At 38.9% G+C, this 26439-nt stretch overlaps 2 protein-coding genes across 5 annotated transcripts in view; one reads left to right on the top strand and one right to left on the bottom strand.

Annotated features, from left to right (window-relative positions):
- Positions 1 to 601: 601 nt before the first annotated feature.
- Positions 602 to 26240, bottom strand: TTC19 (tetratricopeptide repeat domain 19). Of its 2 annotated transcripts, XM_045569438.1 has the most exons (11): positions 25614 to 25921; positions 25415 to 25533; positions 23647 to 23757; positions 23152 to 23190; positions 22404 to 22460; positions 22023 to 22084; positions 19396 to 19490; positions 4187 to 4341; positions 2660 to 2822; positions 1830 to 1946; positions 602 to 1402 (listed from the first exon to the last, which is right to left on the bottom strand). In XM_045569438.1, the coding sequence occupies exons 1-11, from the start codon at positions 25795 to 25797 to the stop codon at positions 1320 to 1322; spliced, it is 1185 nt and encodes a 394-aa protein (XP_045425394.1). In that variant the 5' UTR covers positions 25798 to 25921; the 3' UTR covers positions 602 to 1319. The 2 variants fall into 2 exon arrangements, with proteins under 2 accessions (XP_045425394.1, XP_045425395.1); XM_045569439.1 differs by having other exon boundaries at positions 602 to 1946; positions 25614 to 26240.
- The window catches only part of ZSWIM7 (zinc finger SWIM-type containing 7), a 28251-nt gene continuing 27749 nt past the window's right edge, over positions 25938 to 26439 (top strand). For 2 of the 3 annotated variants that reach the window (XR_006739410.1, XM_045569442.1), the window contains exon 1: positions 25973 to 26134. Coding sequence is in view for 2 of the 3 variants with exons in the window: in XM_045569442.1 (XP_045425398.1) it covers positions 26059 to 26134 (76 nt within the window). In the remaining variant the exon portion in view is untranslated. Of the gene's footprint in view, positions 26135 to 26439 lie in introns of all 3 variants that reach the window. The other variant, XM_045569441.1, reaches the window with a different exon arrangement.

The following is a 26439-nucleotide window of genomic DNA, read 5'->3' on the forward strand; positions in this document are numbered from 1 at the left end:
AAAAAATTTTTTAATGTTCACCATTTTGAACACTGCACTTTTTAGTTCAGACCGGTCAGTAAACAGGATCAGTCCTTTGGCGTCACTGCCTTGTTTTATGACAGTGTGGATGGACTGTATAGAGAACACCCACAGGAAGAGAATTTCCTTCTGAAAACTCCCACAGTTTTTCCAGCAATGGGACTGTGAGCTCTGAATCACTGTGGAGGATTAAAAATAAATAAATAAAACTTGGGAGTAAAAAAACCTAACTTTCAGTAACCCCTACAATTGTGAAAAGGTAAAAACATTTTCAGTGCAGAAGGTGAGTGGTTGACATTAATTTAAAAAAAAAAAAATCACCATTAAGACTGGGTTGCACTGAAACTCAATCTGATTTGTATTATATCTCATCTCTCTAACTTGATTAAAGGAATTAGCTGGGTGGTTAAATAACATATGAGCTTAAACAGGACAAAGAAATTTACATCTGCAAAATACAAAATTCTAGTTTCAGTCTAATCCCCGAGGATTTTTACCTCAGGATTTTTGGTATTTCATTAATTCTTCAATAAGTTATTTTTTATGAGAAACTCAAAGATTATTGGAATACATAACAACATTGTTGTATAGTTTCTAGTTTATTATGAAAAGATTCTTCCAGTATGTACATACAAACCAAAAATATCAGTTTATCAGTCCCACTCACATCCCACCTGACAGGCAAACCAACAATATTAGTATTCATTCATGGTACTAGAAAACTATTTATTTGTAAGACTGCTGAGGTAAGAATGTCTATCTATGTTTGAGGCAGTGTGATAAGCTCTTTCAACATAGCAGTCTATTCATTTAAAGTCATCTGACTAAATACCTTCTCCCACAGCTAAAAAATAATCTCATTTTACAGATGAGGATATTGAAATTCAAGATCAAAAAGCCAGGACTAGGATTTAGGTCAGTAGTTCTACTATACCAGTGGTACAGATCAGAATTACTGGGAGTTTTTAAATACTACAGTTGCAGAGCCCCATTCTGAGTCAGAGGTTTACAGTGCAGGCTGAATTTTAAAGAGTACTTGAGATGGCTCAGCTGGGTGACCAAGGTTGCAAAGGAAGCCAGGTATTCAGGTAACACTGACAGACAAGAGTTTACATCATACCTTCTCCCACCCCCATTTTTTAATAGTTATGTATAACTAGATACATATGGTTCACTTCCAATCAAATGGGTGCTATGGCTTCAGGTGCCTAAATCCCACTTTAAGACTGCGTGCTGGATGCTGGTGACAAATTAAGATACTACTTTTCCTCCTTTATGCATTAAACCCCATACTGTGCTCATGAAATAGATGATAAGAAAAACAACTCACCATAATTCCCCTTTGCCTTGAGACAGGTACTTCTGGTCTGTCTGTCAGATACTGATAGAGTCAGAGAAGCAAGGGCAGCAAATCAGTGAGCCAAAATCTTACTGGTAGAAATGCCAGGCTGAATTAACACACCCACACCCTAGAGAAAAACCAGCCCTTCTTATATTATACTTAGATTGGCAGGAGCAGCACCTAATCGTATGTCACAACTGAAACATCACTTGACAGCAGTCCTAAAGGTCATAATCAGTCAGGACTGAAAGTGTTTTTCCTTTAAAAAACAAAAATGGCAGTGTATACAACCTGTCCTTCACCAAAACTAAGTTGAGGAAACCTGAATATCAAGAACAAAGGATTTAAGCCATTGATTGGGTGCCACAGAGACTAGGATAATAGCAATTCTTCTGGGTTACTAGAAATTATTCTCCCTACAGCAAGAATGGATTTAGAGCTTGATAAAATTAAGTCAAAGGTGTACTTTTTCTTGACAGCTCAGCCAACTCTTCCCTGATGTGTTGTATAGAAATCTCATCTCTTTTCAGCTCTGCATGCTTCAATGCTTCCTGGTAGATCTCTTTTGCTTGTGTATATCGTTCTAAAATAACCCAGAGAGAAGGGACAATAAGAAGAAAACATGTTTTCAAAGTGGTTCTGAAGGGAAGGCACTAATGAGGATACAGGTCTAATTTACTGTGTGCTTAGTAAGCAGCAGACTGGTGGCTGCTTCATTTCAACCTCATTTGACAAGCTGGCACAGAGGGACTGGTACTGGCCGAGGTGTAGAACTCCAACCCACTGAGTGATGTGGGGTTCCTAACTGTCCATCCCACTCTACCCTTAGGCCCTTGATTAGCCAAGGATTTCACTACTGGCAGTACATGTAACAGACCTGAAAATTATGGCTGAAGCCCTGAGCAGTATGGCATAGTGTGCTGACATTCAGAAATGTACGTCAGACTGATATTCCCTATCATACCAGCTTCACTGGAGCACTATGAGAAACACACTGTAATTGTGAAAATGTTTAGAAATCTGTAAAGTACTACAGAAATAAGGTGCTGTCACTACAGGGTTTTCTCTAGCTTGATGTGTTTCAACAGGCTAGTGCAGGCATACAGAAGTTATGTGAATTGCACACAGCAGTACTTCAGCCCAACGTACGTTATTTTTTTCTGCCCTTATTCAACCAGCCTTTTCATTTAGCAGTTTCCTCATTGCCCCTTGCCCTCCCTACACACCATTTCAGAAATTTATAAATCCAGGCATCCCTCCCTAAAGCAAGTCAGTAAAGTTTCCATTGCTACCTACCTCTGTGCATCAAAATTGCAGCTAGATTGCTGAGCACCATGTGTAGCTCGGGATGATTTATCTGTCTTGCCAGATCTGATGCCCTCTGCATATAGATATAGGCCTCATCAAAGTGGCCCTGTGCGTCCAGGGTAGTAGCCAGGTCACTCATCAGCACAATGGTCTATATATAAAAGAAAAGACAGCTTTTTAAAACACATCAACACGGAATCTTAACCAGGAGTTTGCCAAACTGTGAAATATACTCTTAAGATTTATTTCATCCTTCCTAGCATTCCATAAAGGTGAGGGGTACCAGCCTTTAACAAATTGTGGGCATTTGTTATTCACAATTGTACGGTGGTCAATGTGATCCTCTGGAAAAAGATATAAATCTAGAAATTAGGAAACAGGATGAACATCATTTGTTAATCAACTAATTATCAAACTGGAAGCACCAAATGAAAAATAACAGCAAAAGGAGCTGTATGACCCCATTTAAGGTTCAGCAATTTTGAGAAGCCAGTCTCCTATGGTTTGATTGCCTCTGGCCCCTTACTGCATTGTCATTCCTGCTGGTAACCCCGAGGCACGTCTAAAAGAAGAAATACATCATCTATTTTAGGAAAATGCCCACTAGAGTTTTTAAAATTTGGGGACTTTGAGAGGCAGGCTTCTATACCTTCTTCCCTACTGAAGCCATGCTGTAAGCCCCATGATTCTAGTGCTTGGTGATTTGAATTCCATGCTTGCCCTTTTTTTTAAATTCCTCAAGTATACTCTATTAAGGGGCTCTGTAATAAGTCCTAAATCCCTTTCCCAGAGATAATTCATAGTTCAAACTCCCTTTTCTTTCAAAACATGCCCTACCCAACTACTACCCCAGCTTTGGGACACTTTCAGTTAAATTTTTGTGTCCTATGTTGCAGGTAGCAGGTATTCAGACAAAGTGATCCACTCCTTTAACTTTGATAGAGAAGAGACCCAGATGACTTTATTGTGTTTAGTGTTCTAAGATAAAGCTTTACATGCTGTACTTAAATTCTGTACTATGTCAGTGGTTTAAAAGTTTTTTAATGCAGTCCTTCATTCCTTCCTTCCCCACCTTCTGCCACTTTAACTATGGAGCAAGGAAAATAAGGATATTCATGTATTAACCAGTTCCTTATACGGTTCTCATGGGGGTTTACAGGCCCCACTCTGAAATGCTACACTGTGTCCTTTGAAGCCACAAAAGTGCAAGGGAGCCTGGCTAGACCCGCCTTGTAGAAAGGTTGGTCTGCTGAGTAACCATGACTCATCCAAAAAGTTGTGGGCAGACCCAGTAATCGATCAGCAGTCCCAAATCCTGTTTGAAACAAGTAGTTGGAGGAAGGGGGACTGGTAGTAAGAAAATGAAGAGACTGGGGCATGAGGAAGAAGATCTAGGACTTCCTCCTCAAACTAGCACCATCTGCTGCTTCTCTTCCCAATGAGTGTGGCATTTCACCCCTTCAATTTTGAAGCCTTTATTTTATATAGTCCCTCTTCTAATGTTTTCTCCCTTACCTGTGGGTGTCTTTCTCCTTGTATTTCTTCAGAAATCTGCAGAGCTTTTTCATACATCCTTTGCGCCTGTGATGGCTGCTTGGAGAACAGAAGGTAGCGAGCACAGGCATCTAAGCACATGCCCAGGAGGAGGTGGGTATTGGCTTTGTCTTCCGCTAAAGAGAGAAGAGCATTGCTGGGATGTAAAATCAAGGCAGAGAATTAGCCAACCTATCCAAATCGTCACTGTTATCAAATATTTTAACAGTATGGGACCCACTGAATGTTTCATGTCACTTAGATGTACTCTTAACCTTACACTGAAAGGAGACAATTTTGGTGGATTACCATCCAATTAAGTGACATACGCCAGACTAGCTGGAATCATGGAACTTCCCCCAGTTATGTAGACTGAGTCCACATGTCAACTAAAATGTAGAGTAGTATTTTCAGTTTGAACCTAATAATATTCAGATGAAGATAAAACCAAAGAATGAGTTAACAAAAAGTCTAGGAACAATGAAAAACCTTTAAGGTATAAAAAGACAATGCAGTAAGAAACCAGAGAACACTCAGAATCCTGAAATGGAAAGTCACAAGCCAAATTTAAACAATTAAAATTTTAAAAAGTTAATCCATTTTTCAAATAATAAAGGCCACAATGATGTAGCACCCTTCAACACATTACAGAATTGACTACACAATGTCTGAAAAAGAAAAAACTTAAGAACACCTAATACCATATAAAAAGAACTAGAGAACAGTAACCAGTATCAACTTATACAAGTAAAGACTTCTGAAGGATGATACAAATAATGGAAAAACAGTAATGAGCAAGAATATATGGAAATTCTGCAAACAACTCAGTGGAAAGTCAATGTTCACATAAAGGACTAAAAAAAGAGGTTTACCTCAAATAATCTGTGTAACAAAACTATTAGACACTCAAGTAGTTATGTTCAGTTGGGTTTATTTACCAGCAAAGCTATTATATCAAACCCTTTCCCTCCATATTTTCACTTTTAAGAACTATTGCAAATGACATACAGCATTTAAGACTACAAATATTACCAAATGACACTATGACCAGTTATTGGAGAGTTTAAGTAAAACAATGTAGTTGTAGTGGATGAGGATAACTGTTGGAATAACAAGAGGGTGAAAGTGAAAAATTTAAACTTTTCTTCTTTAAGTAGAAATCTAAAGTTAAAATAGTTGCTTTTGCTTAGTTATACAGAAAAGGCCAATAATCATCTTTTTAAAATGAAATTAGGAGTAGTTTTAAATAGACTGCCTTACAAATTTATTTTCACAGAAATATAACATGAAAATTTTTATAAATATAAAATGTATTAATTTCTAAACAATAACCCATATAAAAAAGCAAAACATAAGATGGCACCAGTGAATACCACATGTAAAAATACTATATTCTCTATTCAAAGGGAATATTAAAATAAAAAATGTCTAACTATGAACACATTTTAAAACACTAAGCAAAAACTTATAAAGTAACAATATTAAGTATTGTGAGACAAATGATTATATAATGGAGATAAAACTCTGTCCCTTCAAGTACAAACAAGTCCAAGAAGATAAGTAATTTGTAATAAATTGGATAAGATTTAGAATATCACACAGCTACTAAATGCCATGTTCTATGAGAATATTTCAAGACGAGGAAAAATGTTAACCACATACCAAAAATATCCCAGAACACTGTTTGATCATTCCAATGCTGGATACCATATGCTCCATAAATGACTGCTAAATCTTATTTCTGGGATATGTATTCCCTTTAAATGTTTCTATACTTTTAAAAAATATGCTCTTTTTACATTTTACAATTAGCAAACATGTTCAATGGTATCACTTCAAAAGTATAAGAATAAAATGACAAGCAATTCTAGTGGAAATATAGTACCCCCGTCATCAAATAAGTAGTACAGTGGAAGAAAAGGCAGTACAGTTTTTTAGAAAACATAATTAATGAGGTACAATTTTAGTTATAATATTTTTTCATTAAGTATTTTTAATTTTAAGTTAATAGCACATTCTGACAATAAAAATGGAAATATTTTTGATAAACAAATGTGCTATAATATAACTTGTAAGAAAAAAAGGCTCCATAAGAAAATCTTTAGTGTACTGCCAAGTTAAGAGAAAATTTCACAGATTTAATAAAGTCCTCCCAAAAGAGTTCCTTTTCTAAGTAATTTATTTAATCATGGTTCTTGAAATATTAACATAAAAACTGTTCAGAGTTAGATAAGAGAAAATCAGCTTTAATAACTGAGAAATAAATTGGAATTGTTCGTACAGAACCCCCAAAGTATTATTTGAACCTGAAGCATATTTATTCTTCAAACTTAAATTATAAATAATTCTTTCATAAATTTCTAATCACAGAAAAAGATGAGTTAACTATAATCAGAATTCATTACAGAAATTTTTACTCAAAATACTAGCAAATGGAATACTCAAAGGTACTAAGAAGATGACCAAGCATCATTTACATACAAGAATGAATATAAGAATGGCTAGGTATCTTTAATTTATCAGTATATCCCATTAGGTTTATATAAATACAGACTAAAAAAGTATTTGGTAAAGTACTGGAACATTTACATGCATTATAAAAACAGTGCAGATGATCCATTAGTAAAAGAACCATCTCTAATTCTCCCCTGTCCCCCAACCGACAATAACAACATCTATAGGGGGCTTTGAAATTAAAGATATTTGCTCCCAAGTTCCAGGAACATCCTAGAATTTCTGCTAAACCAAATCTCTTTGTTAGTCAATTGATCAGCACTTCCCAAGGCACTAAATGTAGTTAAGAGAGTAAAGCAGACTCTAACTTAAGGCTGTATGTGATAATCTGAAACCCTTCTGCTTCAAATACCTTGGAAATGTTAGATAAAATATAACATCTTTTACATGCATAGCTGAGCTCCCAAGAGAAGGAAATCCTAAGAACTAGAAATTAGAAGCTGAAACCCAAAGTGGAAAGCATGTGCTTGTAAGTCAAGCATGCTCCACCTCAGGGCCTTGCACACTTGTCCTTTGCCTGTCCCTCCCTGGCAGCCATTTGGCTTATTCCCTCCCTCCCATCCTCTAGGTTTCTTACCAATGAGGCCTGCCCTGACCCCTCTGTAAAACAGGATGCTGCTCCAGCACATTCCCTGTGTACATATTCCTTCATAAGCGTATCTACACAGCACTTAGTCATCTTGGGACATACCCACTTACTAGATAGTGTTATTATGTGTCCTTCCAGCCGGGCACAGTGGCTCACGCCTGTGATCCCAGCCCTTCGGGAGGCAGAGATAGAAGGATCATTTGAGCTCAGGAGTTCAAGACCAGCCTGATCAAGAGCGAGACCCCCATCTCTACTAAAAATAGAAATAAGCTGGACAACTAAAAATATATATAGAAAAAATGAGCCGGGCATGGTGGCGCATGCCTGTAGTCCCAGCTACTCGGGAGGCTGAGGCAGGAGGATCGCTTAAGCCCAGGAGTTTGAGGTTGTTGTGAGCTAGGCTGACACCACGGCACTCTAGCCCAGGCAACAGAGCGAGACACTGTCTCAAAAAAAAAAAAAAAAAAAAAAAAAAAATTATGTGTCCTTCTACCACTAGAAACGGAGCTCCATGAGACAGTGACTGTTTTATTTGTAGCTGTACCTCAGTGTCTAGTGTGTCTGGCATGTAACAAGCACTGAATGGTTGAACGAATAAACAAAAAGAATTAAAAACCTAAAGGTATGGAACTAAATATGGAAAAGATATAATGAAAGTAAAAATTAATTATATAGAATTAAACAATATTAGCACCAATGAATTTACAAAAACTTGAGATGTCATCACAAATCAAACAAGACAGAAAACACAAAATATAAAGAAAAATATCAAAAGATTCAATTAACATCCAAATTTTAACCTATGTTAAATGCCCTAAAATGAAGAGATAGGTAACCCACAAAACTATAAAATAAGTAACTCTTAGAAATCATTTGAGGACAACCCTTCAAAAACATAAGCAAAAGGATATGAAGAAACAATTTTCAGAGCAGGTAATCTGAATAGCCAACAAAGACATGAAAAGATGTTCTATTTCACTAACTGAAACCACAATGAAATTCCTTTTAAAACCCACCAGATTATCAAAAAGTCTGACAATAACGAGGATATGCAGAGAGCAACAACACTAATACACTGACAGTGAAAGTGTAAACTGGTAAAACCACTTTGTTAAGCAATTTGGTATATGCACTCTAATCAATTCCACTCTGAGGTACATACTCCAGGGAGTATCTTGAAGTTGTGTACACAGACACAGGTCCAAGAATATTCAATGAAGTATTTTCCCTAGCAAAACATAGAGCAATATTACATGTCCAGCAGAAGAACTGTAGTATAAATCACACAATGGAATACTGTACCACAATTGTAGTAAATGAACCAGACAGGGCCATTTCTAGCCTGTATAACCTCTTGTGAGAGTGGAAAAAAGGCTCAACCTCACCCCTCACCCCAGTGGATTAACACACTGACTGCCACACTAGGAAAAAAAAAACCTTTTTTCCCTGGGGCCATGGTGTTTTATCACAAAAATAGAATAAAAACTTCAAAAACAAAACGATCTTTTTTAATTTAATGAAAATTTTATTTTTTATTGTTTTCTGTGGGTGAGTTATATACAATTCATGCAGCACTAGAATCAGTTTTTACACTGCATGCCACTTGAGTTGTATGTGATTCATAACATACTTATTGAATTTGTTTTGGAGAACTGAGTCTTCATATGCTTGCTTGACCAGGCCTTAGGCTCAAAACTAGCATGAGTTAAATACAACTGACGTGGCAGTTAATGTGTTAATTAGAGGAAGTCACCCTTTCTAGACAGGTGCAACTCAGCAGACATACAGTTTGGCAAGCAAACAAGGCCTCTGTGTTAATAATCAGCATGGATAAATCTCCACAAAATGTTGACTGAAAAAAGCAAATAGCAGAAACAATTGTACAGTATGACACCATTCATATAAATTTTAAAAATATATTCAACCTATTGTATATTGTTTGTCGACATATACAAATATTACAAGTAGGCAAACAAGACCAACTTCAGGATAGGTAACTCTACGCAGGGAGGAGTACATAGGGTTTAAACGTACAAAAAAAAAAAAAAAATTCTGAAGTAAATGTGGTAAAATGCTGAAATCTGGCCAAGCTGAAGGGAAGGTATATAGGTATTTGTTAAATTCTCTACATTTTACTTTTGCTTGAAATCTCTTATTTAAAAAAATACATCAGAAAAAGAAAAGCACAGAACTGTTCTGAATAATGGAATACAAACTGAAGAAATTCCTAAAATATAGATGAGAAAACTGATTAATAAGAAAGACAAAAGAGAGGCCAACATATAGGTTAATGACATTCCAGAGCAAATAGAACAGAAGCAATAATCAAAGACAGACTACAGAAGCTCACAAGTATATCTTAAAAATGAAGGCTCACCATGGACCAGGCAATTTTCATGAACTAACCTAACCTTATGCTGCTATAATTTCTGACTCTAACAAAGCATCCAGGCAGGATAAAACAGGCTACCTACAAAACATGGCAAATAGGCTGGCTTCAGAATTCTCTGCAATAAATTCCATTAACTCTTAAATTCCAGATCATAGAGAATAAACAAGTGAGGGAAAAAGGGAAATGCAAGAGATGCTAAAATATTACAGAAGAAACTGAAAACAAAGTTTTTTTCTCAAATGAGTCTAATGTGTCTTGAAGAAATTTTTAGTTTACTCCTTATACAACTGAAAGTAATATATATGCCTTCCCTCTAAAATATAAATGGAGGTTAGTGAAGGAAAAGTCCCTATAGGGAGGGACTGAAAATAAAGGAAGTCCCAAAAATGGAAAGCTTTTTTTTTGGAGACAGGGTGTCCTCTGTTGCCTGGGCTAGAGTGCAGTGGCATTGTCATAGCTCACTGCACCCTCAAACTCAAACTCCTGGGTTCCAGCGATCCAACTGGCTCAACCTCCTGAGTAGCTGGGATTACAGGCACATGCCACTCTGCCCCACCAATTTTTCTGGTTTTTTTGTAGAGATGGGGTCTCTCTATGTTGCCCAGGTTACTATCGAACTCCTTGGCCTCATGCAATCCTCCCGCCGTGGCCTCCCAAAGTGCTAGGATTACAGGTATAAGCCACCGCACCCAACCCAAAGCATTTATTTAAATGCAAAATTAGATCAAGTATCACTTTCAATATTAATTTTAAAAATGATTTTCTATCACAAGACAATGATACTCAGGTTCTAAAAAGTCCAACCATAGCCTTATACAAAAAACACAATGAAAAATGACTCAGAAAAGTTTAAGAGTAAGATATAGTAGACAATGTAAAACAAGAATTTTTAACAAATACTTTAAATAGGGAAAAATCATTTTTCTGATGAAGGGATAATTCACAATAAAGTATATATCTGGGACTGTTTAAACAGAGCACAGATATATATATATATATATATAAACAAAAAAGATCATGACAAAACTTTGTCTAAAACTAGACAAAAATCAGTAATGATACAAAAGACTTGAACAGGCAAGCATGGTGGCTCACGTCTGTAATCCCAGCACTTTTGGAGGCCAAGGCAGGAGGATTGCGTGAGGCTAGGAGTTTAAGGTTGCAGTTAGTTGTAATGACACCATGGCACTCTAGCCCTCGGCAACAGAGCAAAATAATTTCTCAAAAAAAAAAAAAAAGAAGAAGAAGAAGAAAATCAAAACAACATTCTAAAATGTATGGGATGCAGCTAAAGCTTATAGTTGTAAATGCCTGTATTAGAAAAGAAGAAAAATCTTAAATCAATAACCTAATCTTCTACCTAAGAAACTAGAAAAAAGCAAAATAAACCCAAAGCAAGCAGGAGAGACATAATAAAGATTAGAGTGGAAATAAGTGAAACAGAAAATAGAAAAGCCATAAAAGAAAACTAAAGAAACCAAAAGTTGGCTTTTGGAATAGATCAACAAAATTAGCAAAAACCAAGAGAAACTATGAATACAATAGCCAGGAAGGTCCTTTATAACTTGGGAGTGGTAAATACAGGAGCCATACCATGTAATAAATTAGGTTAACAAATATATTATCTTCCACCAACTCATATAGTGCTTAATGAGTACTAGTCACAGTCCTAGAGCATATAATTCTCATAACAACTTTATGAGGTAGGTGCTACTAGTATTTGAACAGAGAAGTTAAATAACTTGTCCATAGTAGCAGTGCTAACAAGTGGCAGAACCAGAATTTGAACTCAGGCCCCAGACTGCAAGCACTAATGAAACCAAATAATATGTCACCAAAAATACTTCAAATTTCCAGAAATGTTTGATTATTTAAAATGTGAAAATGCTACTTGGGAGGCTGAGACAGTAGGATCGCTTAAGCCCAGGAGTTTGAGGTTGCTGTGAGCTAGGCTGACGCCACGGCACTCACTCTAACCTGGGCAACAGAGCGAGACTCTGTCTCAATAAATAAATAAATAAATAAATAAAATGTGAAAATGAATGCAGACTTTCAAGGAAAGGAGGAAGGAATCAATGGCATCTTTTTACTAATTTAAAAAGAAACAAATCCATAAAATTATGAACTGTTAAAAGAATATGATCTCACAAAAGTATCGTGTCTTATGCTTAAAAAAAATAATTCCTTGAGAAAGTTCCTCTAGGAAATCAATGGCTCTCTCAAATTCTTTCCCATGCATTCATTTATTTAACAGCTATTTATGCTTGCTATGTGCTTGGCATTGTTCTAGGTATTGAAATTAAATAAAGAAAATGGGAAAAAATATATGAGTAATCAAGAAAGAAGAAAAAAGCTGCCAGAGAATGAACTCTAAAGGAGATCTGGTCTATATGGTATCATAGATACTACGACTTTCAAGGAACAGATCATTCCAATGCAATATCCCGTACCTATTCCAGAACAGAATATACAGAAGGCATCCCAATTTTATCACATTAATGAATCCTACAATGACAATACAAGAAATAAACTGTGGATCTCACATAAGAAAATAAATGCCAAAGTTATAAATATTAGCATTAAATACTATATAGCAGTATATAGGTACTGAATAATCTACAAGCAAGCCTGGTCTGCTCTGGATATATAATATAATAATTATTCATATAGTTTGGTACCAAATTAGATATAAGACTAAGGTGCCTATCACCACTATTATCTACTATTGATCTAAAGGTACAGCCAATGAACTAAGTTTAATAAAGGCAGGAGAGTGAGATAGAAGTACAACTACCTGAAAGGAAACAATTACAGTTAAATATTCCTTATCTAAAATGCTTGAGACCAAAAGTATTTCAGATTTTTTTGGATTTTGGAATATTTGCTTTACATACTGTTGAGCATCACAAATCTGAAAATCCAAAATGCTCCAATGAGCATTTCCTCTGAGTGTCATGTGGGCACTCAAAAAGTTTCGGATTTTGGGAGACTTGGGATGCTCAACCTGTACCATGATTGAAGTCTGGAAATAGTGTGAATATCAACTGAAAGCAAAGAGTTCAGTAAAGTGGCCAGTTATTTAATAAATAGCTGTCACATCTATACGAAAAAAACTATAAGCAGGAGCTATACCACGTTCCTCAGTAGGAAGATTCAATACTACAAAGATCTGCCTTTGCTGGTAGAGCAGCTATTTGTCTCAGTATCTGTTCTTTTCTCACATAACTCAAGCAGAGGGGACTCCCATCCTCATTTAAAAATGGATACATCAGTTTTAGCCAATAATGATAATCCCATTTTTCTTGCCAAGGACTAGGTTAGGAATGCCATGTGACCCAATTCCAGCCAATGAGAAGTATGGAGAAATCTACTTGGAGACTTCCAGGAAAGATTACCTTGATCCCAAGAGAAACAGCAAAGAAGTCTCCTTTTCCTCAGGACATTACCATTTCTGTATGAGATTCCTGGGAACTGCTATAGTCACTTTTCAACCACAAGTGGAGTACGGGGAGAAAGCAACTCACTGAGTGAGGAAGGATGGAACCCGATGCTTCATGATTTCAGTGAACCACGTATCAAGCTAACTCAATAGCTTGCCCCCTATTGCTGAACTGCCAGTTACCTGAGATATCATGTGTCCTTACTGTTTAACCTAACTTACTATTTGTAGTCAAAAGTATGCTAACTTACTCAGACAGCAATCTCCCAAAACTAACTGAATATAATGTAAATCTAATAATTCGGTCTCAAAGTACTTTGGGGACTTGACAAGATGATTCTAAAATTCATGTGGAAAATATCTAAAATTAATGTGAAAATTTAGTGAAAAATGGGAAGAAATTATGCAAAAGGAGCATATGACAGTTATACTACCATATAACTCAAATATATAATCCACATAATTCAAACAATGTATACTGTATAAGACTTATCAGATGATACATAAGAATTGGAAAACTCTCAAAGAAGCCCAAGTATATACTATTAATAACTCGTATATAATAATGATTTATTATCTTTAAGAAATTAGCTACCAACTTCACACACCAAGATAAATTTTACATGTATTAAAAAGTTAAATGTTAAAACTGTTTAGAAATAAAGAAAAGGAAAAAAACAGAGGATCAGAAAGAAAGATGGGCAAATATTTATCTGATTTCAAGGTTAAAAAATACCTTTCTAAGCATTAAGCTGTAGAAGAGCAAGGGCTTTTGCCTTATTTGCTGCTATTTGAATCCCAGAACAATACCTGGGACAGAATAGCTACTTGATTAAACATTAACAAAAGGAAAGGAAATAAACATAAATGAATTCAGACCTAATTCCAAAAAGATTAAAGACTCATGCACATCATAAAAATGCCTTAAACTAAATATATACTATGTGATTCATTTATATAAATTTTAAAAAGAAACATGCAAAAATTAAATGATATCTTAAGGGACACAGAGGTAAAAATTAAAAAAAGCAAATAAGTGATACAGACAGGATTCGGAAGAGTAGTATCTTGGGTACGAAGAACTTCAAAGGTACTGGTAATGCTAGGTCACTGCCTGGTTTCATAATTCTTTAAACTATACAAATGTTAGTTTCACATTCCCTTTTCATTAAAAAAAAACCTCTATTAAGCACAAATACAGAGGGGAACCCAAGAGACAAAAGGTTAATATCCTTACAAAAAAGCACCAATAAAAGATAAACCACACTGCTTCTCAAAGAAATACCAGATAATGCATTAAAACCACATCATTAAGCTGACAAAGGTTATAAAAATTAATGGGTTTGGGAAAGAAGGGGTACACAGCCTTACCACCATAATAAAAACTAATAAGTTAATACTTTTTGAGCAGCTACTGTATATTATGCATTATTCTAAAAGATTTATATATATTAACTCAACCCTCCTAAAGGTCCTATGAGAGTATTACTCTTAATCACTGAGGATCCAAAGCACATAGAGATTAACTAATTTGACCAAAGTAACAAAGTGAATGAGGAGCAAAACCAGGAAATGTAAATTAACACAGTCCTTTCAAGGGCAATTTGACAACAGTCATCAACAACCTTAAAACGTGCAACTTTTGACCTGGAAATTTCAGTGCTAAGAATCTACTCTAAAGAAACAGGTCTGGACATCATGATGTCCATTAACATAAGACTAGACTACTATATAAATCTACCGTTCTGGACTGAACACATGCATTTCCCTATACTCCTTCTGAAAATATCACTAAAATGAAAGTTAAGAGATGAAAAAGATAAAAAGCTACAAGGATAATAAAAGTCAAGAATCAAGGGAGATGAGAGATATTAAAAAATTGTGGGAGATGAAAAGCCAAGAAAAAAGTGGTAAGTGACCAAGCACATGCAAGGAAGATGAAGACTGCCTATGGCCAGCTATGCCAACGATAAGTGTGGAAAAACTTAGGAATTGAAGATAGCTAAGTGAAGAATAAAAACAAACAACAAAAAAAGTTAGTTGACTCCAGAGGGGAAAAAAGGTTATACATAAAAGGAAATATAATTCTGTGATCATGTTATTTGGCTCAGCAACTGACACTGTTTATATATTCATAATGGAGACTCAACCAGAACCTGCACCAAATCTTCACTTTTCCATAAAGTCAGTCAATTATGAAAATAATAAACCAAGAAATAGCAATTTTGTATGTTATTTAAAACTGTGAAAGTAAATACCAGAACAAATTGGTTAAGAGTTGAAAATGGATGGGGTGAGGTAGCCAGGAAATGCTATTTTATTTTACTTTTTAGAGACGGTCTTGCTCTGTCGCCCAGGCTACAGTGCAGTGGGGCACGATCGTAGCTCACAGCAACCTCAAACTCCTGAGCTCAAGAGATGCTCCTGTCTCAGCCTCCCAAGTAGCTAGGACCGTAGGTGCACACCACCATGACTAGCTAATTTTTTATATTTTGTAGAGGTGGGATCTGGCTATGTTGCCAGGCTGGTCTTGATTGAACTCCTGGCCTCAAGCAATACTCCCAACTTTGGTCTCCTAAAGTGCTGGGATTACAGGGAAATGCTATTTTAAATTAAGTCTTGTAATACTATTTGACCTTTTATAATATATAGGTAATATTAGAAATTAATTCTAAAAAGAAAAATAAAAACTTGTTATAAAAAATTTTACAATATTGAGAAAAACACAAAATATAAATTCCCAAGCAGAAAGAATTGCTGTCTACATTCTGATATCTGTTATTCAGCCCTTATTCTATGTATGCCTATCTTTAATCTACATATTTTAGAAAATTAGGCTTCTCTTAACTAGACTGCTTTGTAACTGAAGTTTTCACTTAATTCTTTATGGGCATTTCTTCAGTAAGTACATATATATCTAGAGAATAAACTAATTACCCTAGACAAAGTTTTTAATGTGATATTAAGTAATGTCATTTTGGGATAGAGTTAGTCATGCATTTGATAATGGATTTGCTTGTTCAAAATTGAGTAGGAATTTATTTCTTCTCTAGAAAAAGTGAAGACTAATGTAATAACACATTTCCTATATTGCATAACTAGTAAAATGTAAAAATGTTTAGAATAGAAACTTGCTTGTTCTGTCCAATAAGAATTCCTTTGCCTGGGAAAAAAAAGGTTTTAGCACAATATGTTACTAAATTTTTAAAAAATCAAGTTCCAAAGTAATAATATACAATGTGATCCCCAATTTATTTCTTAAAATGCAAATAGCACAGGGAGGAAAAAGCCTGAAAAGACACACTAAAAACAAACAGTAGATGATCTTTACTTTCTTCTGAGTGCTTTGCAAAATTTTCTTCAGTGGTAAGTAACTGGCATTACTTTTGGAGTCAAAACAAAATAGCTTTACATTGTTAAGAAACTACAGTCAATGCTATACATGAAAGACAGCAAGGGTGTGAATAGTTCAAAAGTCACTTAATTCACTGCTAGACTTGTTTTTACACTTTTTGTGGATTTCCTTAAAATACTTCCACACTGCACTGAAACTGGATTTACTTTTGGTCTTTGTTGGGTCTTTTGTTCTTTCATTCAATAATTATTGAGCCTCTACTATGTGCCAGGCACTGTTCTAGGTACCGAGCATTTAGCAGTGAGTAAAATGGATGAGGTCTCTATCCCTCTTCGATAGGGAAGACAAAGACCAAAAATTTATAAAGACCAAAAATATATAAAAATACTCTTAGTGACAAAGCAAACACAAGCATATAACACACACCCCTCTACTTTCAAGTGTGATGAAGAAAAGTGAAGGATAAAGGAGTAAAGCGACACTAAGGTGGGAAGAGAGGATTGTCAGGGTAGGCTTCTCTGAGCAAGTGATATTTGAACACAGCCCTGAATGAAGTAAGGGAACTGGCCAGAGGAAGATATGGGAGAGGGAACGTCAAGAATATCAAGTAAAAGGCCTTGAGCTAGCACAGGGCTTGGAACGTGCAAGGACAGCAAGACGGAGACCAGCGTGTTGAGAGTGGAATGAGAGGGGAGAGCAGGAGGTGGTGCGGCCACATCACACAGTGCCTCACAGGTCCACACGGTGGCTCTGAATTTATTCCAAAGGTGATGCAAAGACACAAGGTCTTAAAAAGATCACACTGCCTGTTGCATGGATATTTGATTGTGTGAGGGAGTGAAGGGAAGGAAGCAGGAAAACCTGGAAGACGATTACAGGCATCCAGGCAAGAAACAATCATGGCCTGGACCAAAGTGGTAGGGTAACCAGATGAGATGTGATCTGACAGGATGTATTTTGATGGTTCATCCAATATAACTTGCTGATAGATTAGGTAAGAGAAATGAGGAAGAAATCATGGACGATTCTTAGGTTCTTGGCCAAAGCAACTGGGTAAATGTTGGCACCAGTTACTAGACTGGGGCTGACCAGTAGAGAAATAAGTCTGTGCGTGGCAGAAATTAGGGGACCCATTTTGGACATGTTAAGTGTGAAATGACCATCAGACATTCAAGTTAGGATGTCAGGGAGGCAATCACACCTATAAGTTGCCATTGAGGAACAAGTTGGGGCTGAAGGCATAAATCTAATAGTTACAAGGTATGAGACTAAATGATACTTCCTAGGGTATGAGGGCAGAGAGAAAAGAAAAGAGGGCTGCAGACAGCTCTGAGGCGTGCCAACATTTAGACATCGGGAGGAGACCAGTGAGGTGTCCCAAAAGCCAAGAGAAAATGTTTCCAGTAGGAGATAGTAAGCAACTGAGTAAAAGCTGCTAATGAGTAAGGATTGAGAAATGACTATTGGATTTGGTGACTAATAAAGGTGGGTTCAGTGGAGTAATGGAGAACAAAAATTAGTGTACAGTTGTCCCTCCTTATCCACAGTTTCACTTTCCAGGGTTTCAGTTATCTGCAGTTAACCGTGGTCCAAAAATAGTAAATGGAAAATTCTAGAAATAATCCATCAATTTAAACTGCATGCCATTCTGAGTAGCATGATGAAATCTTGCACTGTCTTGCTCTGCCCCACCCGGGACGTACATCATCTCTTTGTCTAGTGTGCCCACGCTGTATACTCGACCCACCTGTTAGTCGCTTAGTCACTTTGTAGCTGTCTCGGTTATCAGATAAACTCACAGTATCGCAGTGCTTGTGCTCAAGTAATCTTTACTTTACTTACTAATGGCCACAAAGCACAAAAGCAGTGATGCTGGCAATTCAGATATAACAAAGAGAAGCCACAAAGTGCTCTCTTTAAGTGAAAAGATGAAAGCTCTTGATTTAAGAAAAAAAAATCGTGTGCTGAGATTGCTAAGAGCTACAATAAGAATGAATCTTCTATCCATGAAATCAGCAGTATGTTAAAATTGTTCTATTTTATTGTTAGACATTGATGTTAATCTCACTGTACCTAACTTATAAATTAAACTTTATCATAGTTACGTATGTATAGGAAAAAACACAGTGTATATAGGGTTCAGTATTATCCACGGTTTCAGGCATCCACTGTGGGGTCTTGGGACATTACCTGCAGATAAGAGGGCACTACTGTATGTTCAAGAGAAGAACTGGAAAACAATTGGATACAGACATCTCTTTCAAGGTATATTACATTAACAACAATAGAGTTGACTGCTGTACCCCTAGCATCTTGCTAGTCTTGGCAAAGAGGTGTGAAATGAGTTATTAAATAAATGTCAGATCTGAAAATTCCCCAATACTTCAAACCAACTTAAGAAAACCAAATGGTCGAGAACTAGAGAGCTTCCTGCCCATCCCATTCTGTTCCTAGCCTCCATAATGAGCAAAGATGAACTGTTAAAAACATGAGCTTCTTTCTCTTATTTTTTTTTAACTTGCTGTATATCTAGGGTCAAAAGATAATCATCAACAATTAGCATTTTTGATTGGTAGCTGAACTAAGACATAAGAAAAAGACCTTGCCTTTCTGCTTCCCAATTTTACAGAGGTTATATGTAACTAAAAGTTAACAGATAAATCATAAACATGTCACCAATGGGATTTTAAAAAAAAACACCACCAAAACAGTGGTCAAGTATTTTAAACAAAACAAACATCTTATTCCAAATTCTTTGCTGAGACCTTAAAAATAGCCACTTATTTTCCAAAATGGATAACTCTCCCTCTCCCGATTCAAGTATCTTTCCCTTTCTCAATGTGAAATAGTAAAGCCCCTTGTGGAGAAAAGGCAATGTCCAGAAAAGAGTTAGCTTTCCTACCTGACATAATGTCTTCTGCTAATTCCTTTTCTCTTTCAATTTTTTCCTCTAGAGTTGAAATGCAGAATTCATAGCCAGCAAGAGCAAATTCCTGTCTGTAAAGCAAAGATCAGTAATTGGCCATTTACTTCTCATAAACTCTTTTATCTTCATTTTTCCAGCTTAGATTTAAGCATGATCAGTAACGAAGTGTAAAATGGGAAGAGGGAATTTTGCTTAAAGTCTCTAAGGGGTGTCAATCTGCCTTTTCTCAGAAGTTTTTTTTTTTTTTTTTTAAGTCATCCATTTAATGTAACATAAATAGCTAGGAATGCTGCCATAATTTTAATAACTGACATCACCAGCAGTTTTCATCACCTCCCACTAAGTCTCCAGTGAGTTGGTTTCCCCACATGTGAAAGCCTTACATCTGTTCAAAGCAACACAAGCCTGAATGGAGATTCAGGCCACCCTGCACTGAGGATTCAACTGCTAACCTCAGACAGCTTCTGGGGAGCTTTAGTCACTTTATACTTCTTCCAAGCTCTAAGTCTTTGAGAAAAGCTTCTTTTATAGAAATGGAACTTCTAGGCCAGGCGCGGTGGCTCACGCCTGTAATCCTAGCACTCTGGAAGGCCAAGGCGGGCGGATCGTTTGAGCTCAGGAGTTCGAGACCAGCCTGAGCAAGAGCGAGACCCCGTCTCTACTAAAAAAAAAACAAAAATAGAAAGAAATTATATGGACAGCTAAAATATATATATATATATATATAAAAAATTAGCCAGGCATGGTGGCGCATGCCTGTAGTCCCAGCTACTCGGGAGGCTGAGGCAGGAGGATCGCTTGAGCCCAGGAGTTTGAGGTTGCTGTGAGCTAGGCTGACGCCACAGCACTCTAGCCTGGGCAACAAAGTGAGACTCTGCCTCAAAAAAAAAGAAATGGAACCTCTAGCTAGGGCACTAGAAGGCATTTTGCCAACTCTGTAGCCCTGGACCCTTAGTCAACTAGAGAGGGTTCAGTCAACCCAAGCATGCAGGCTGACTCTGCTGGTTTGTATAAAGAGATTCCGAGGAACATGACAGAATTCCTTCATTCAGGAACTCAGCTTTGGTTCTTGTTCTTCAGTTTGGGCTCTAGTTTCTTACTAAAAGTGGCAACACAAAGCTCATCTTTTCTCTTCTAGTGCTTTGCCAGGGGAGAACTAATGGCTCCACTGTTCTACTCTACTCTCAGAAGAACAGAAGCATCCCTTTCCTTCCCCAGACCCAAACCTTGGGAAGAGGAACCCTCTCCAGCCAGGACACTGGGCGGGTGGAGGCTGCCCACAGGATGCTCTCAGTCAGATCAAAAGGTCTACAAAACTCCCTTCCTAACTCATATCAGCCTTTCTAAGCCTTAGGATCTGGCTGACTTTTCTGGTCTCATGCTTCTCTTAATAAAACAAAATGAAAACTACAGAGTAACTAAGAGGCTAATTATTACTGCCTGCTACACAAGCCTTCACCTCTATAAGACTATGACTTCGTCTTACTCAACAGTGTTCATCCTCCAAGAATGATCAAGCTGCAGTCCTCCCTGGCATAGGCCAAGCTCAAAGCTTCTCAAAAGACCTGAAGTCAAAGGCCCTCAGAAGTTCTAACTTAGTCAGTCAAAATCCAAGGAGGCTGAATAGGTCCTGATGAGCACAAAGGGGCTGATGACTATGAAAGCAGGAACAGTAGCAGGGCCTCTGTCCGTGATGGGCACCCATTCTACAGCATCAGGCTTGATGTCACTCCAAACTTCTGGCACCAATTTCTGCAGCAACTAGAAACCTAAGGGAAGCAAGTCCTAGGTCTCTCCCAAAATTCACCCCAAAATATAACTCTCTAGAGGAGTTCTCTGCTTATATCCTAGATACTTCGTTTCTGAATTCCAACTAGAGAGACTGACAGGGAATGAAAGGCACTCACTCAACGGTGTTCCTGGCCTCTGGCACACATCTAAACTATTTTCTAAAGCCTTCTCATGTAGCTGACAGGTTTTTTCTTCTTTGTAAGAATGTAGACTTAACCGCTATTTTAACAATAGCACCTATTTCCTGTCCTACTTTTCCAAAGGTCTCCCCTCTACTCCTAGATGTTTTCCCTCCTAAAACCTAACTATATGATCATCTACATGCTGTAAAAACACTGTCTACTGAATAAGCCACTTAGATACTCCTATACCAACTCTTTCATCTTCAGCTTTACACCTAACTTCTTCTTTTGCTGATAGTTATATTAGCAAAATGACTTCTTCAAAGTAAATTATAACCAGCAGCTTTTACACTGTTTCCTCCTCTTCTAGGAAGAGCTAAACTAAAGTTCTAACTTGAACTTCCTTTCCCACTTCAAGCAGAAACAGAAAACTTGATTAGATTTGTCATGCAGCTGGCCACATGAGCCGTGTGCCCCAGGCAGCAGACTAACGGAAACAGCAGGGGCAAAACTGGAAAAGCCTGATAACTGCAATGATGAGGTATGGAACACTTTGAGTGTGACACCAAATTTTCAAGACCCAGATGATCAGCAGGTAAATGAAGATTATATAACATCCCAGGGTCAAAGTTTTCTGCCCATATCCCTACTCCCTGGCTGCTGCCACACTTAGATTCTGACTATACTTACCTATTCTGAGCAGCATAGATACTGGCTAGCTTTAGGGAGATTTCAATTATTGCATTGTCTTCCTGTTGGGAGAAAGACAAATGAAGGAAATTCATGACAAGCAAAATTTTCTCGTGGAATATTTCAGATCAACTTCTAGAATGACTTTGGCCACAGAGCCATAGTCTTTATTCTTTTAGAGGAATTAACCAACTGTGAATTCCTTAGCGACCATACTGTGGTATTAGTGAAAGACTGGCAATTGTTATACAGATCTAGAAGGGAAAAAAATCCACCTTTTTTGACCAAAGCACACAATGGGGGATGGGGGCTTGTTTTCAGGAAGCAAGACTACTGTGAAAACTGCTTCAGTGAGAGGCTGGTACTAGGCAGTGTCCTTACCTGCTTCATGCCTCCTCCAAGCAGATAACTCATTGTTGCTTTAAAAAGCTGTTCTGCCTAAAAGTAAGGAAAAGATTTTTCTTTTACTTGGGCCCCACTATCTTATATGACCCTGGATTCTTAAGTACCAGTCTGATGCATCACTCCTTGTAAAACACATATACATACACACTCACACGCACACAAAAAAGTACCCTTGTGAAGGGAAAACAGATCAAAATATCAGGACCCCACATCCTCTTTGTACCTTAAACCTCTCATCCAAACTCACTGTGGCAGAGGCTGCAAAGTGTCCCCAATATTAACTCTCCTCTCCATCTTTTTAGTTATAGAATCTCCTCAATTTTAGCAGATCAGCTTCCCTTGCAGCTAGGTGTGGTCATGTGATTAAAGTTTTGGCCAAGAAATGCAGGCAGAAGGAATGTGAACTTTTAAATCATATTTTAATTTGCCCTCCATCCTCTTTCTTCCTTCCTACAGACTGGAGGTGAGTCAACTAACCCATGCAGATGAGGACTATTTTAGAAGGAACCTGGGCTTCTGGACCAGAAAGTAAAGGTGCCTATACCTACCTGCCTTCTGTCTTTGGAAGAACTAATGCACTAAAGAGAAATACATCTCTATCCTGTTCGAGTCACTGTATTTTGGGGTCTCTTTGTTACAGTAGCTTAGCTTGTACCCCACTGTTATAATTCCCCTGAGGTTTAATCCTTCACAAATTCAAGATACTACAAAGTGATTTACTTACATTTTCAAGCTGACCCCGTATAAATGCTAAGTTGGCCATCTGAAAGCAAATTACAAATTGTTTTTCAGTTTAGAGTGCTGTGTTCCCACTTATTTTAAAACCTTTAAACTAAAGATGCCCTTTTGCTTCCACCCTCTAAATACAAAAATAGTTCAAAGTGAAAAGTATGTCACCAATTAATCTGCTAGAAACACAATACAGCAATGGTGTGAGAAGTAAATGCTTGCACATACTTTGTTGACAAATCAAATCCAGGTCCTCTCATCACTGAAGAAAGAAATGCTAATGATATTGGTTTCTTTTTGGTCTGGAATTGAGAGGTCTTATGTAAGTGACACCCTAAGGGTAAAAAAATTGAAACCAAAAGAAAACTTAGTTTAAAAAAAAAAAGAGTTTTAGGACATCCTGAAGGTTAGGAATATAAATCAGAACTAACAACCTTTCCCTGGCATCCACCCTTCCTCATCAGTAGCTCAGACTGGCTACAAGAGTTACCAAATCATAAGTGTAAGTGATGGCCTTCTTGTTATTCCTCTGATAGGCAAGACGAAGAGCGTCATGCAAAATTAGCTCAGCCTCTTCTGGTTCATCTTTCATGATGCTCAACTGAAAAGAGAAGATAAAATAATAGAAGATGAAATATAAAGAAAGCAGATGCATGTGCTACCAGACAGAAGTGGATAATTATACATCCCAATACACAGAAGGAAGCTACTCATTCAGTCATCAGACATTTACTGAATTCCGACTATGCACCAGGCATTGTCTACAGAGGTGACAGAGAGATCAGCCTCCCTTGCAGCTAAGTGTGGCCATATGACAAGGTTTTGGCCAAGAGATGCAGGCAGAAAGAATGTGATTAGTCATACTTTATAAGGAAGCTGCTTGTCCTCCATCCTGTCTTTCTCTCTTCCTACAGGCTGGAGGTGACCATGCAGGAAAAGTAAGCTTAATTTCAACTAATAAAAGCTGTGAGGAAAAGCAGTGGAAAGTAGTAGTAAGTGTCTCCTCTAAATGGGAGTCAGGGAAGACTTCCAAGGAAGTAACAGTTGAACTGAGGGAGGAAGCATAAGAATGAGTCAACCAAATAAGGAACTGGGGAGAATGACCCACAGGATGGAGAATGAATGAAGCCCCTATAAGCTGAAGAGAATGGTTTTTCAGAAGAAATGCAAGGAAACAGATGAAGCAAGGATGGTGAGCCACAGGATCATTGCCAACTGAGTGGGCAAAGGAGGCTGGTTTAGACCACGTAGGGTCTTGCAGACCAAGGCAAGGAGTTCGTATTTTATCATAAATGCAGTGGGAACTCATTCAAAGTTTTCAGGCAAGGAGGTGATGTAATCCAATTTACATTTTTTTTTTTTTTTAAGATCACTATGGTTGCTGCATGGAGAATAGATTGTAGGGTGACAGGAGGGCAGGAAAGACTACTAGAGTGCTGGCGGTGGCAGTGATGGTTTGCACTGGTGTGACAACAGCAGGGGAGATAGAGAAAAGGGGGCAGATTTGAGAAACATTTTGAATTTGCTGGCAACAGGAATTGTTGCTGTACTGTAAGTGTACTGGGAGGCAATGGTTAAGGTACCACAATTTTAAGAATAATTATGAGGTTACTAGGCTGAAAAACTGATGGTAGTGAAGAGAAAATGGAAAGAATGTATTGGAGAGGCATTAAAGATCAAGAGTTTAGTTCCGGGCATGTTAAATATGAGAAGTAGGTGAGGTCTCAAAGTGGAGATGGCATGTCAGTGGCACACTGCAGGCTGGGAATACAAATTTGGACGCTGTTGGTATCAAATCAGTATTTAGCCCAGTGAAAGAGATGAGATAACTTGGGGAGTAGAGAAGAGAATATAAAAAAGGATGTGGTGAAAAAGAAATTTAAAAATCAAATCAGATAACCAACACTAAATTGCATTTTCAGGACGCGATGTATGTGCAAAATTATGCCATTTCAGCTTGGCTGGTTAAGTGATAAAAACAGCTACAAAACATTCCTGATGTTTTGTTTGGATAAAACAGCGATGCCTGAGGTGCCATCTTCATTTGCACTTGAGACTGTAGCGGTTTTACTGTGGGCTTTAGAGTCAAATCTAATCCCCCCTCGAATGACCAATCTCATTCTGGGCAATTTTGCCCTGGGAGCCTCCATCCCCTCTTCGGTAAGGTGGAGAGAGTAATGCGCATCAACCAGACCGCTTGACCTCGCTCACGGAGGCTGCCGCGCTCGGCAGGACGCAGGGCCCGGGGGCCGCCTCACCTTGGCTCGCTTCAGCAGCTGGATGATCTCGGCCTCGGCCTCGTCCTCGGCAGCGGCCTCGTCTGCTCCCTGGTGCTCTTCCTCCTCCGCTGCAGCAGGCCTCGAGAACCAGGCGAGCGCTGCGAGAAGGGGCTCTGAGGTCACCGGGCCCGGCGCGCGCCCCTCTCCCCGCCCGGCCAGCCCCGCCCGCGCCCCTCACCTGCCAGCAGCGGCAGCAGGCCCGGGCCCCCGCCGTGCGGCGCGACTCGGGATGGCGGCACCTGCACCTCGGGCCCCGGGCCTCCGGCCAGCCCCGGAAACAGGCGCGCCGAGCAGCCCCTGCACCGGCGCCCTGCGGCCCGCAAGAGGCCTCCGCCCAGGCTCCAGCTCAGGAGCCGGTACATGCTCCCGCCCCGTCCTCTGCGCACTGCGGGCCCCGCCGAGGCCGGGGCGCCCGAACCCCGCGCCCAGCGCTCGCCGGATTGGTCAGGCCGCGACGACGAGGAGTCGCCACCGTCGCCGTCCGCATGCGCAATGGCGCACACCGACGCCACTCTCGTCTCGCCCCGCCCCCGGCTGGCGGCCGCGCTCATCCGTCGGTAGACGCGGGCTGCGGAGGCGCTGCGGCCGTTGCGTCCGCTCGGGTGGGCACACCCTGAGGCGCCATGGCCGTCGCGCTACCCGCGGTCGTGGAGGAGCTCCTGAGCGAGATGGCCGCTGCGGTGCAGGAGAGCGCGCGAAGTACGGGACGGAGGTCGTTTGTGGCTGCGTGGTGGGCCGGGCACCGGGCACCGGCAGGCGGGAGGCGGGCCGTCTGGGCCTGCGGGGGGCCGGGGTCCGCACGCCGCCCCGCACGCCTCGTGGTGCCCCTCAGTGTTTTTTTCCCATGTGGTTCTACCTGTAAATCCCTTGCTCGCTTAAAGGGGAAAGAAAGTGAAACTGGGCGAGGAAAAGTCAAGTGCACTCGGCAGATACGTCGGGCGCACGCGCTGCGGGAGCCCCGCCCCTCGGGGAGCGAGCGGCGCCGCGGGGCCGAAGCGCTGAAG

The sequence above is a fragment of the Lemur catta genome, chromosome 15, assembly GCF_020740605.2.
Source record: "Lemur catta isolate mLemCat1 chromosome 15, mLemCat1.pri, whole genome shotgun sequence".
In the NCBI taxonomy this organism is placed as follows: Eukaryota; Metazoa; Chordata; class Mammalia; order Primates; family Lemuridae; genus Lemur; species Lemur catta.